The sequence below is a fragment of the Melozone crissalis genome, unplaced genomic scaffold (genome assembly GCF_028551555.1).
Source record: "Melozone crissalis strain CALT ecotype California unplaced genomic scaffold, PUWL_Pcris_2 ptg000013l_1, whole genome shotgun sequence".
Lineage (NCBI taxonomy): Eukaryota > Metazoa > Chordata > Aves > Passeriformes > Passerellidae > Melozone > Melozone crissalis.
This window is the reverse complement of record NW_026535791.1, coordinates 62,343,670-62,356,595: the sequence shown is the minus strand read 5'-3', so window position 1 is coordinate 62,356,595 and position 12,926 is coordinate 62,343,670. Positions and strand designations below refer to the sequence as shown.

Genomic DNA, 12,926 nt, shown 5'->3' with positions numbered 1-12,926 from the left:
TCTTTCTGAGTAAAGAAAAAAACCTCAAACTTGTTTCAGGTATTGTGAAAATACTGCCTATTTTAGCTATTATAGGAAATAATAGTATGTATAAAATGCTGCCAGGGAAAATTCTCTATCATCTTTGTATCAAAATATACCTGCTGTCTCATAAGCAAACTCAATTCATAAGGCAGTCTAAGACAAGCATTAAAAAGCCTCTAAGGGGACAAAAGAAAAAGAACAAAGCTGACCAACTGACAATGTGCTTGAATTTAACTCTCAGAGTCTCAGAACTACTCACCACAACAACGTCTGGGTCAATTTTGTGAATCTTCGCAAGGAAAAATCCCAGCAGTGTTCTCTCTGTTGCAGCAATCTCTATTTTAGCATTCTAAAAGGAGCAAGAGAGCACCTGATTTCAATGACCCAATAAGTTTAAAATGGAAGCATCTCCTCTCCCCTACCAGTTACAAGACAATAACAAAGCGCCACAGAGTTCTGCTTTCCCTTCTGTAATTCAAGGATTTTTTTCCTCACTCCCATAGACATTTGAAAGCTTTTCTCAGAGGCTGTTTCCCATTCTGCTTTTGAATGCAGGTGTGATACTTTAAGAGCCTCATAAGAATCAAGCACACCAGGAAAATGTTCCATATGCATCTTTCAATCACAGACTTTAAGATCACACAGAAATAGAGGAAAAACAAAAATAAGTTACTTTATTATTCTGCCAGCTCTCCCACCACCCTTTAGAAAGGACATCTTCTAAATTTTGACAGACTTTACTCTTCAATAAAAGAAGAAATACATTCTCCCAGTTTACTATGAGTACAGTCAGGTATAATGAAAATTAACCACAATTTTAGCCTCTTTGCAAAAGTCTTTCAAACTCTCCTGCCTAACACTCCTCTATTTTAAGAACACAATTAGCAGCAATACTGAATCACACAGAGCACACATCACTTTTTTACAAGCAACACAGAATAAATACCTGGATTTAAGTTTGCAGAGTAGAAAACTAACTAAATAATAATTCCATTCCTTCAACTATTTCTCTTCACCACTTATCAAAAGCACCACAAAGTTCATATTCTATAAGGTACTGCAATCAGAAGGGTAACAAAATGAAATTACCTTCTTTTTAATGGCTTCTTTGAAGTCATAAGGAAAAATGCAATCACTCGGTTTGGAAACAGCTGCAAAAAGTGATATTTGTATTTACATCCAAGTTCCTAACTGTTCTCTCCCCATAAGCACCCATTCACAACAAAGTGAGCTGAGAAAACTGACCTCTGATTCTGAAACAGCAGCTTTAGGTGAATACTGTCTTTAAGATAACCAAGTAATTACTAAATTAGTAATTAAATTAACCAAGTAATTACTAAAATTCCAAATTACTAAAGCATTAACAAATCTGAATCAAGTCATATTTGAGGTTATTATTGGACATTAAAACTATGGGCCACAGCTCCTGCAGAGCTTCCTCTCACAAGCATTCAACACCTCATCACTTCCAGTCAGTGTCTGAATCTCAAAGTTTAGCTGATATTACTGCAATGACAATGCTGCAACATTTTTTACCCTAAGAAAACTTTATAAATAATTCAGTTCAGAAAAGCTGAACAAAAAAATAATTAAAGTGGCAGTAAATTAACTGTCTATATTGATGGGTAGAGAAAACTGGAGTAAAACCAATAAAAAATACAGGAAACTGTATAGAGCAGGGTTACTTTACATTATCTCAAATTAAGATTTTTTTAAATTAAGTTTTCAATAAAAAGTCAGTAACCAGTGAAGTTAAAAATGGGGAGAAAAGCCTGTTTGAGAGTTGAAATTTTGTCAGTTGTCTATTTTAGGCCATTTTTGCTGTAGTGACAGAAAGAAATAAAAATTTAAATAAATAAATTAATATAACCCCGCCCACAACCAAAAAACCAAAACAGAACAAAAAAAGAAAAATCATGGAATTAATAATTTTTGTATTCAAACTGTTCCAAGTACATACCACAGAAGTGTGTTTGAAAAGGAGGCTGAGGTGGAGCCTTATCCAAAGGAAATTTCTGATGAACCAGAGCTGCAAGAGCCACAACCTATACCAAGGAGATATAGAACACACAACTTCATAAGAACAAATAAGCATGACTACTATCCATACTCATTTCTTCCATCCTTTTTTTTTTAAAGTTTCTCATCTCTTTTCTCTTGTTTCTCCAACAGATCTTTCTTATTTTAATTCCAACTCCAAGTAGTTGAAAAGAAGTTATCAATTGATTTCAAGGAAACAAAATAGTACTTGCTCATAAATCATTATAAATTTGAGAGAAAAAATAATTCATTTTGAAAGACTTCTACTTTTATCAGTCTTTGTTCTGAATCTGACCAGACCCCACAATGTAAAAGATTCCCCATGGAGTGCAGGGGAGATGTGAGCAGGGTAGAGAAGCCTTGCCTCATGAAGGGCTGTCCCTAAGCAAGCAGTCAACACTGCCAAGAAGCCAAGAGGTTTAATGTTTTGTGTTTGGAAGCCAGAAGCTTTAATGATGCTTCTGACTGCTTGGCCTGGCTTCTCAGACACTGATCAGGAAAACCCAACAGAAAATAAAGCAGAAAGGCTTTAAAGCATCTTGGCAAGCTAAGTCCTGTTGGTACCATGTGTATGTCCCGTTACTTTGGTCAGAAACCCCTTATTTTCCATACTTCCACCAAAAAAAATTAATTCACTATGAGGAATAATTCTGCTTGAAAAATTTGCCAACATATTAGTCTTCAATTCAATTTGCCAGAAACAACTGTCCTATCCTATTTGTGAATACTAAATCTCTTCTCCCATTAATGAGAGTTATGTTAAAAAAAGCCTGCCTAGTGCACATTGCGGTCGGCAGTCTACAAGTGAGAGTGGCCCCTACATCTCTCTTCCTTTCTGAGGAAAGACCTTGCAGCAGAATAGCAGGTGCTCTAAGATCAAGACCAAATCCTCATTTTAAAATGAGTTTTATTAGCAGAAAAGCCTGGTCATTTTATCTATAACCTATGATTAGCTCTAGCTTAGTTAATTAATTAATACTAATCCATTAACAGCTGTGCTGGGGAGTCTCATTTATAACTATGAGGCACAATAGAGAAAACAGAAGGCTTGAAAACATACATGGGTCCACTGTCACAGTAAACATTCTCACCAAGCAGGACCCCTAGGCCAGAGTGAAATCCCAGTAAAAATTTCTTTGAAAAGCCCAGAGCAGAGAAACTTTTCAAGAGTAAATATATTTAAAACATGCTTTATGAGGGTCTTCCAAGCCTTAGGAGACTTTTAGTATATGTCAAAGAACAAAACCAAACCAAAATGAGAGCAGATTACTTACCTCATTCTGGTGAGTCTTTGGGTTCTGGATGGTCTTCATGCTGAAGGACATAACCACCAGGGGAGGAGGAGGAGAAAGCTCTTTAACCACATTCACCAAGCCAGGCTTCATGGCCACAGCCTCCACTTTACACCAGCTGAGAGGCTGATTTGAAGGCTCTGAGGAAACAACACAAACCACCTCCATTCTTCTGGGAACCACAGACAAGGCTTCTCTGATGGCACTGCTGCACAGAGCACACCCTCCAAATGTTTTGTCGTGGTGGGACAGTCCAAGACACACACTAATGCTGCCCAATTTTTGGTAACTCCCTGGACCTGACTTCCTAGTCAGCAGGAGCTCTTCAACACCAAATAAAAAAGAAAAGGTTTGGATCAAGGTCTGCATAACCCAAAAAATACTTCAGGAAGCTTTACACAGAGTCATCTGTACTGGTATCAGTTCTGTCAGTGACTGAGCGAGCTGCTGAGAGGAGAAACTCCCTGGTGTCAGCATTCATACAGTCAGTTCTGCACTGTGCCCCAAGGATACAGCAGCAACAGATGCAGTATGTTGCAGATACTTTTGTCCAGTATGATCAACATCCCTATGATCATGGGAATATGCAGCACACATTGAATAAAGGGTTCTTACCCAACCAAAATAAAGCAGCACAACCACCTCTAAGGGCTACATGCCAATCATGAGGCAGAAAGGATTTAAAACTAAAACAGCTCCACACCACAAACTTTTCCAAGTGTCAGGAAAAAATAAATAAAAACCTAATTCAAAAAGAAAAAAAAACCCATCTAGCAGCCATTTGTTCTAAAAAATACATATTTGGAGAAAAAACCCAAATCTTAAGTTATCAAGAGCAGAAAGATGAGACATTTTCAAATCAAGTAAGTTTAGCTCCATTTACATGGCATTAGGGTAGTCATCAAACAGAGCTGCTAGGCACTGCACAGTTCCCTCTCATAGGTACTGAAAATTATAATCTCATCTGTACAGTGCACACCTTTATACAGATATTTGTCACTCCAAAAAAGGAAGAATAACTTAAAATTTGTACTAGATAATGAAAATTAAGCCAGTAAGTTGCAAGGTTATACATAATGAAAATTAAAGCAATAAGTTGCAAGGTTAATGTGAAAAATTATAATTCATCTGTACAATTTAAATTCCCCCTATTACCCTCCAATCTATAACTGTATGTGTTTCCTGGTAACCAGGAATTTCACATGCAAACCACCATACGTGGATTCTTTATTTCCAGCCAGCAGGGTCCTCTGATCTTCTGATTCATCAAGAGAAGTTCCAGGCTAGAGGTGTTGGTTCCAAAGACATGTGAGAATGTTTGTCCCTTCAGGTCTTGGGGAAGCCGAGGGCATTCAGCCTAACAAGAAACAGAGCAGGGAGTCATTTCACCCCACTGAAGTCTTCAAGGTTGACAAACCACATTCAGACAGCACCTTCAGTACTGAAATCACCCTCATCCCCCACAAGCCCTAACCCATAATAACCCTATAGTAATTGAGGAAATCACACTATAAGCTCCACTTAAAAAATCAGGCCAGTAATGTAAAAACACACTGAAGTTTAAGTTCTTCATCCACACTGGACACATCAGCCAAGACTACAATGATCAGTGACCATTTTAATACAGAAACTGCTCACATTTTAAACTTAATTAGATAAAAAAGGAAGGTATGATATTTTATCAGATTAATTATACTCACTGAATATTTAACTTCTAGGTATTCAGATTTTGCTGGTACATCGGGAATCTCAAAAGCGTAGTGTTTTTCCACTTTCTATACAAAACAAAAGTATTATATTTTCATTATCTCCCAACTGAATATTCATTCTGTCCAATAAGAAAGCTAAAGAAAAAAAGGCCAGGCAAAACACACATTTCAAATATCATGGGCTTGATCATATATTACCAATTCTGCAATTCATTACAACCAGCTGAAAACAGTAAGAAAATTTTAGAGTCTGTTTTTAATCTCTAAATGTTTCTTAGCATCAAGAGTTTCTACAGAATTGACTTGCAAGTATACTAACCACTACCAAAAAAAACACCTAGCAGTTAGGCAAACTCAGAAATATTCTCTAAATTCACAGCTTTCAGACATACTCATGAGAATTGGTGCCTGCAGATCACTGCAAAATCCCAAAATGGCTGAGATGGAAAGGGGCAACTCCAGGCATTGTCTAGTCCAGCTGCCTGCTCAGAGCTGGGTCAATCACAGTGGGTTGCTCAGGGCTCTCTCCAGCCAGATATGAATATTCCCAAGGATGGAGACCCCTCTAGGCAACCTGTGCCAGTGCTTGATCTCCCTTAGATTAAAGCAGTGTTTCAGCTTCTGATAAATTTCACCTGTTTCAAATGGTATCTGTTGCTCTTGTCCTCCAATGGGCACCAGCAAGAAGTCTGCCAGAGTCATCTTTACTAATGCTCATCAAAGATTGATAAACAATTAAAAGATCTGCACTGCCAATCCCTTGCCCTGAACCTTCTCTTCTGCAGGCTGAACAGTCCCAGGTTTCTCAGCCTCTCCTCACATGACAGATACTCCAGGCCCTGTAACTATCTTGGTGGTGCTACTGTGGATTTGTTCCAGTAGCACACATCATTCCTCACACAGAGGAGCTCAGCTGAACACAGCAGGTGCTCACCAAGGCTGCAAAGGGGAAAGGACCAGCTCTTGACACGGCTGGTAATGCCCATGGCAGCCTTGTCCCCAAGGCTACGGGGTTGGCTCTTGCCCAACCTTGTATGTACCAAGATGAGCAGGTCCTTTCCTGCAAGGCTGCTTTCAGCCAGTCAGTCACCATCACCTACTAGTGCCTGAGGCTATTCCAGTCTTCATACAGGACCATTTCCTTTTGTTTTGTATTTGATGGGATTCCTGTAGGTCATAAGATATATCCAGCCTGTCTAAATTCCTGTGACAGCACATCCATCTGGTATATCAGCCTCTCCTGGTTTTGTACTGCCTGCAGACTTGCCCTGTGTGTGCTCCATGCAACAACCCAAATCATGCTGGATGCTCAGCAGGACTGGATCCAGAATCAGCCCTTGGGGTGCACCTCTAGGGACTGGCCTCCACCTGGACTTTGTGCCAGTGATCACAGCTTTGAGCCCAGCAGGGCAGCTGGTTTTCAGCCCACCCCTCTGCCCACTTCACTGGCCCCCACCCCATCATTTGTCTGTGAGGATGCCATGGCAGGCAGCACTGACAGCCTTCCTGGAGTCAAGACAAACAACAGTCACCGCTCTCCTCCTGTCCACCAAAGCAGTCCATGTCTTCCCAGAAGGCTCCCAGCTTGGTGAAGCATCTTTTTCCCTCTGTGAATCTGCACCAAACACTCCCAAACACCTTCTGACATTGGCCAGCTCCCTCTGCACACACACGGGTGCATCCCATCAGATCCCACTTGCCTTTATCTGTCCAATTTGTTTAAATGTGCCCTAACCTGATCCTCCTCCTCTGAGGACAAGTCTTCTTTGCTTCAGGCTTTCCTTCTGGTCTCTTGGCCATCAGAGACTGCTAAAAGTTGGACTAAGCAGCGAAGACCAAGGTGAAGAAGACATGCAGTATCAGAGCTTATTCCATGACCTCTGTCACCACATGTCCTGTCCCTGTCAGTAGCACTTTTCTCCTAGTCTGCCTGTACCTACAGCAGCCTTTCCTACTGGTCTATGTCTCTCCCACCAGACCCAGCTCCAGGTGGGATTTGCCTTTCCTGTCTCCACCATGATGTCCCTTCCAAAAGCCCAACCTCTAATCCTGACCAGCTCTGTGCCCACCTTCAGGCAGGCTCCATGCATTCCACTGCCCTGATCCACAAAAGGGATCCCCCTCCTTGCTATCCCAGCCTGCCTTAACCACATCCTACCCCACCTTGGCTGTGATCCCAGCCAGACTTATCCCTGTAACTGCACACAACTCCTCCCTTTACACTGCAGCTTTTGTGTACCAGCACTCCAGAGAGGAACCCAAGAGAGATGATTTCCCAAACATCTGCCAGCTTTTATCACATGCTCACAGCAGATCATTTCTGTGACACTACTTTATTTTTCATTTAAGTGACTTAGGTTTCACTAGAAAGTAGTCCAGTTTGTTTATGTATCTCTAACTAAGACAGTAAAGAAGTCTGAAGTTAAGTATCACTTCTGCTTTCCTCAAGAACAGTAACAATTTTCTATAACACAGCTTGTCATTTTCTAAGAATAACTACTTTCATTTTCCAAAATATTACAATATCCTGTGCAACAGTGCTCTGGCACCTGCTGAAATGCCATGCTCTACCATGTCATATCTGTGTTCTGCCCTGTAGTATTTTACAAACCATCTGCACCATGTTACATACTGTTATTATATTATAACTATGCTAGCACATTACTTTATTACAGGAATTCCTAGAGGCACCTTAAATTAAAAATCACATTTCTCACTGGACAATGCACTGTGTTCACCACTTTCTACACCAGACTCAGCATAATATGCCACTGGAGAAAGTTCAATAAGAAAATGCAAAAATCACCATAAATGGGACTAAAATTTTTAAATTAACAAAATACATGCACAGTTAGGCAAACTTGAAGTTATTTGGTTTGGGGGTTGAAAGGCTGGGGTTTTTTTCCTTAAATTAACAGCATCAGCAATAGTTCCCTCAGGGTGCTACAAGAGGTGCTGTTGGAAGCTTGTTACTTCATGTGCTACTGCAGGTGTAAGGCTGCAAAGCCCTGGCAGGAGAGGTGAGGGACCTCTGCTATAAATAGGAGGCAGACAAATCCAGAAAATACTATGGCATCAACAGTTTCATGGAAACACAAGTGTAACATAACTTGACAGAAGAGCACCACTATGAGCAGATCAGCATTGCAAATTAACCATGCAAATGTCGATCTGAACTGCTGAGCCACAGCAGCACCTACCAGGAGCAGATCAAAGCAGTGACATAACAGAAGGCAATAGAAAAAAAAAAGCAATAGATACACTGCTTTTAGCACATATCACTGCTGCTCCCCCGCCTCTTTTTTTAATTTTAATAAAAACCTCTCAGGCTTTAAACAAGTTCTTGTTGCAAACTAGGATGAACATAGTATAAAAATAGTCAGCTGTAGTGTTTCATCTGCGTTATTGCACAGAGCTCAGCTCAATTACACCAGTCTGGTCATAACTCAGTGAATGAATGCTTGCTGCAGAATAATCTGCCCTTCAAGTGGCCCTTCAGAGAGCAGAAATGAGCAGCAGTGATTAGCTGCTAAGTTCCTAAGTGGAGTAAGGCTGCTTTCAAATTGATTTGTGAAGACTTGCTAACTTGGCAGCAGTGCAACCCATTGAAGCTACAATTAGCAGCAGGTGCAGCAGGAAATTATACAGCTTAAGTGTGTTCAAAGGGACAAAGTTGGGTGCTGGCAAGGCCAAGAGAACAACCTGCCTCAGTGTCTCCACATCATCACAAAGAGGGATATTCTGAATGAAAGAACTCTGTCAGTAAAAGAACTCTGTCAGGGATGTCAGTAACCCTCCTGATTTCCAGCTAATGATGGAAGAAGAGTGGTTATCAGTTTCACAGAGCTATGCAAACACTGAGACTTCACCTTACTCTGAATGCATTGCTCACAAGTCTCACCTGAGCAGCACAGCCATTTGTTTGAAGTCTTTGAAAACAACAACCCTTAACAGCACAGCACTGAACCACTGGCTGCACATCACAGAGCAGGGGAGATCTTCTAAAGCACAGTAGCCCTTTACTACATAGAGTCACAACTGGGTGAAGATCACGTCTTTGGGGCATTCCTTTAGGTGAATGCCACAAACCATTTCAATTCAGAGCCCTGCATACCCCTATGGACACACAGATGCAAGGGCTGTGTAACAACACCTTGTCTCTGGTGGTATGAGTACAATGAAAAGGAGGTTGATGGCTCCTTGTGAAAAACAAAGTCAGGTAAATTCAGGTATCTAAGGGAAGAAGAGAAAAAAAGGAGGGCACAGTAATGAGACAACCCCATTACTTCTACAATTATCTTGCAGAAAGCACAAAGCCTCCCTGCTGCAGAGGCATAAGCCCGGCCAGATTTGGTGCCACTTGTTCAGTCAATTTTGTGTAATCTGCAATATCTGAGTCACTGCAATACTATCTTTGAATACTCCTCCTAGGACCCCACTAACAGCCCTGCTCTACTATCCTGTACTTTCTCTTACCTCCCATATTACTACTGCCATACCTTCCTACTATCTCCAGTTCTTATTAAACCCTACCAGAATGCAGTAACTATCAGAATTAGCAGAATATTACACAAGAAAAATAAAGCTGGATAGCTTTTATCCTTTTAATAAAACCCAGTTTACTTAAGAATTCAAAATAATTTGAAATCGTACTCTTCAGAAACAATTCTGGTAAGTTATTTCAGAGCTTCCCTGCGCCAGCTATGCTGCCTAATTTATTCATGAATTAAAAATTACAAATTCACTCTTTTGCTAAAACTCTCCTTTAAATAGCTCTCTGGCTGTTCATCCCCTTTTAATGTTTCTAGAGAGCAAACAGGTCTGATCATTATTCTTCACTTTACTAGCTGAAAAAAACTAAAGCTCTTTCACAGTCATCTCTGGTATAACTGTCCTTTTGTCTCATCCTTCTAATTGCCATCTTTTGTACCAGTAGTCACTTGAGTTAATCTTTCCTCTTTCCTTTCACCCTTTAATGATGGTGATCAAGTGTTACAATATTTAAGGGAAAATCTCAACAGTGTCTTAGTGCTCCCACTTCCCCACTCCTGTGTTACATCCAAGGACCCCTCATGTGCTGCAGCTGCAAAAGACCCAAAACTGTTGGGTCTTTTGCCCTGAGTTCTGTGTAAGCTCAGTAAAAATCTGACAGGTTTTACCTTGATTTTTAAGAGTCCATCTTTGAATGTTCAACTACATTACTCTATTACCTCATTCACTTTATTCTCACTTGGCACACCATGGAAAAGATGAAGGTTTCCCAAAATTCTGTAAGCAGAACTTCATCTTTTGAGATCTTTCTCCCTCTTTCCTTTCTAGAATACAAGTGTACTCCTTTCTTTTAATGAAAAATTTTCTTTGAGTTCTCTCCCTCATTCCTGAAAGGATTTTTGAACAGTGAGCTATCAGCAACTTGTTTTTTTATCTATTGTTAAATTTACTCCTTTCAGAATAAATTTACTCCTGATTCCACATGTAGTTATGTTATAATCAAGTATACAAGATAAAAACAGAAAACTGAAAAATCTACATTTACATCAGTTTTGAGAGAAAAAATATGCTAGAGGAAAAAAAAGGTTTCACAAAGTACTGATGTCACATCAATTTTCCCAGAACTCAGTAAATAACACACTAAGCTACAAGTTGCTGAAAAGATGTCCTGCCTTGCATGATTTCAGTATTTGAGAAACCTTGCTCACGTTTTCACTTTAACAACTGAAACTTTCAGAATGAGTCTAGCTAGCTTTGGATGAGATGACCTCCTGAGAATCCTTCCAACCTGAATTACCACACAAACTGTTTTTATTTTCCCTCATTTACATATTGTTAAATTCCATTCTTCCTGCATTTTTACTTGTCATCTCACTTGCTGATTAACTATTCAGGAATGAATCCTGTAAAATCACAAGATTGCCAGGATGGGGAAAGTTACATCTAATGAAAATCAGCTTTGCCAGACTAATGACATATTACTTCAAGAAATATAAACTTTTCTGAGTACTTCGGTCAGAACAGATTTTTCTCCTAAGCTGAATGTTTGCCACATTTCCCCACCCAAGCTTCCCACCTCTGCCCTCCCCTGTAAAAGACAAATGCTCTATGAAAGTGGACAATAAAGCTGTGACACTAGCAAACTAATTCAGTCCAAATCTGCAACATTCTCAGCAGTATCAGCTCTTTTCCTGCAGACTCCTGACAAGTATTATATTAATTTATGTGCAAAGTTTCCATCATAGCAACATTTTTTTTCCAATGTCATTTCAAAGATTTGTTGAGCAAACAGAGCACAGCAAGATAACACTTTTAAGACTATTGCCCCTCACTCTAAGCACAGAACAGCTTTCAAGACTGAATGACAGTCCTCACTTGTTACCTCCTGCACAGCCACGCTATGACAATCCACACTCTGAGCAGCATGCACTCTAAAAGATAAATCTGTGAAGGTGAGAAGAAGGATGAGGCATGCCAAGAGATAAAGTTCAATAAGATGTCTGGTCAAATGCAAAGACAGTGTAATCCCAGAGTACTGATTTATCTGCTGGACAACACTATCTTTCATTATAAACTCTTGACAACATGAGCTGTTACTAAAGCTTTAGGTACCAGAACTTCTATCTGTTCTGCATCTTCAAAAACAGCTCAGCAAGCCAGTCTGACACTCAGCTCAGTTTTAAAGAAGCTAATAAGTGCCTACTTACAAAAACATAATTTAAACTTCTGGTGGAATAACCATGTTGCAGATTTACCATTCTTAAAGGAATATAGGCATTTTGGATGATTTTTACAAGCAGGTAAATTTACACATATCAGGTGTTATATATTTGCAATTTGGCACAACCTCCTTCCCTGGACAATGTTTCAACAGCCTTCCCACCTTACAAACCAGAACAGAAAACGACCAAATAGGATGCTTGCAAACAAACCTTGGATTTGAACTTCATGATCTTGTACTTTGGTGAAATGGTGTCATTAAATTCCTTGAAAACACTCATTATAGTTACTGGAGTCTCTGTCTCTTTACCAGAAGATAGGTCGATTTCCTCAAAAACAGAAGTGAGGTTTTACAAATTAACAAAAATGTCAGCAGACATGACAATATGTTGAATATAATTTGCTATTATGAATCCTGTATCTCTTTTTTTAGGAAGAGCTAAAATGCAATCAGCCAAGAAATCCCAAATTTAGAAAATATTACTTGAAACAGAGGGTTAAAAAGCACTAAGTTCTCCAGACTTCAAGACCACTTTATTTGCAAAGCAGCAAAGGGTAAAATATTGTCTGCCTTTGTTAGTTAGGGTCAGGGGAAGTCACAGGGCTCTACTCTGCAGCTCACATGTGATGCACACATTGTTTTTGACTTTATCACCTACATCAGACAACACTGGCTTCCAACAGCTTCCATAAACACTGCTAAACTCCCAAGCTGCCATAAGCAGGATGAAAGGCACTTATGTTTGACGGGTTTAAAAGTCACACTTACTGTTTCACGTGGCAGCAGATAAACAGTTCTCTCAATATTTTTCACTGTCACACAACAGCTGACATAGGTGTTTGCAGATTCAATCCAAACTTTGCCAAACAAAAATACCACACCTAAGGAAGAAGGGCATAGAATTCAATATGCAGTTTTACAATTAATCATTTCTAATCTTGCTTGAAGCAGCTTGTAATGTATTCTTGCATCGAAACACAACCATTGCTGTGTTAGGTCCTTGAACAACAAATCTTCCCAATGCATCAGCACATTCTAAATTGTTTTAAACACCAGCTTTACAAACAGACACCTGTATCATTCTTCCTGTCTCTACCTCCATTGCTATAGTAACACCTGGTATGTAAAATTCAAAATGGCATTTCACAG

The 12,926-nt window shown here is 39.7% G+C and overlaps 1 protein-coding gene across 1 annotated transcript in view; it reads right to left on the bottom strand.

The window, feature by feature from the left end:
• Window positions 1–12,926, bottom strand: part of POLA1 (DNA polymerase alpha 1, catalytic subunit) — a 187,236-nt gene that overhangs the window by 162,801 nt on the left and 11,509 nt on the right. Inside the window, 8 exon segments of the mRNA XM_054271899.1 lie at window positions 284–373; window positions 1,114–1,175; window positions 1,985–2,069; window positions 3,339–3,496; window positions 4,575–4,713; window positions 5,057–5,131; window positions 11,989–12,105; window positions 12,546–12,658. Coding sequence (XP_054127874.1) covers window positions 284–373; window positions 1,114–1,175; window positions 1,985–2,069; window positions 3,339–3,496; window positions 4,575–4,713; window positions 5,057–5,131; window positions 11,989–12,105; window positions 12,546–12,658 — 839 coding nt within the window.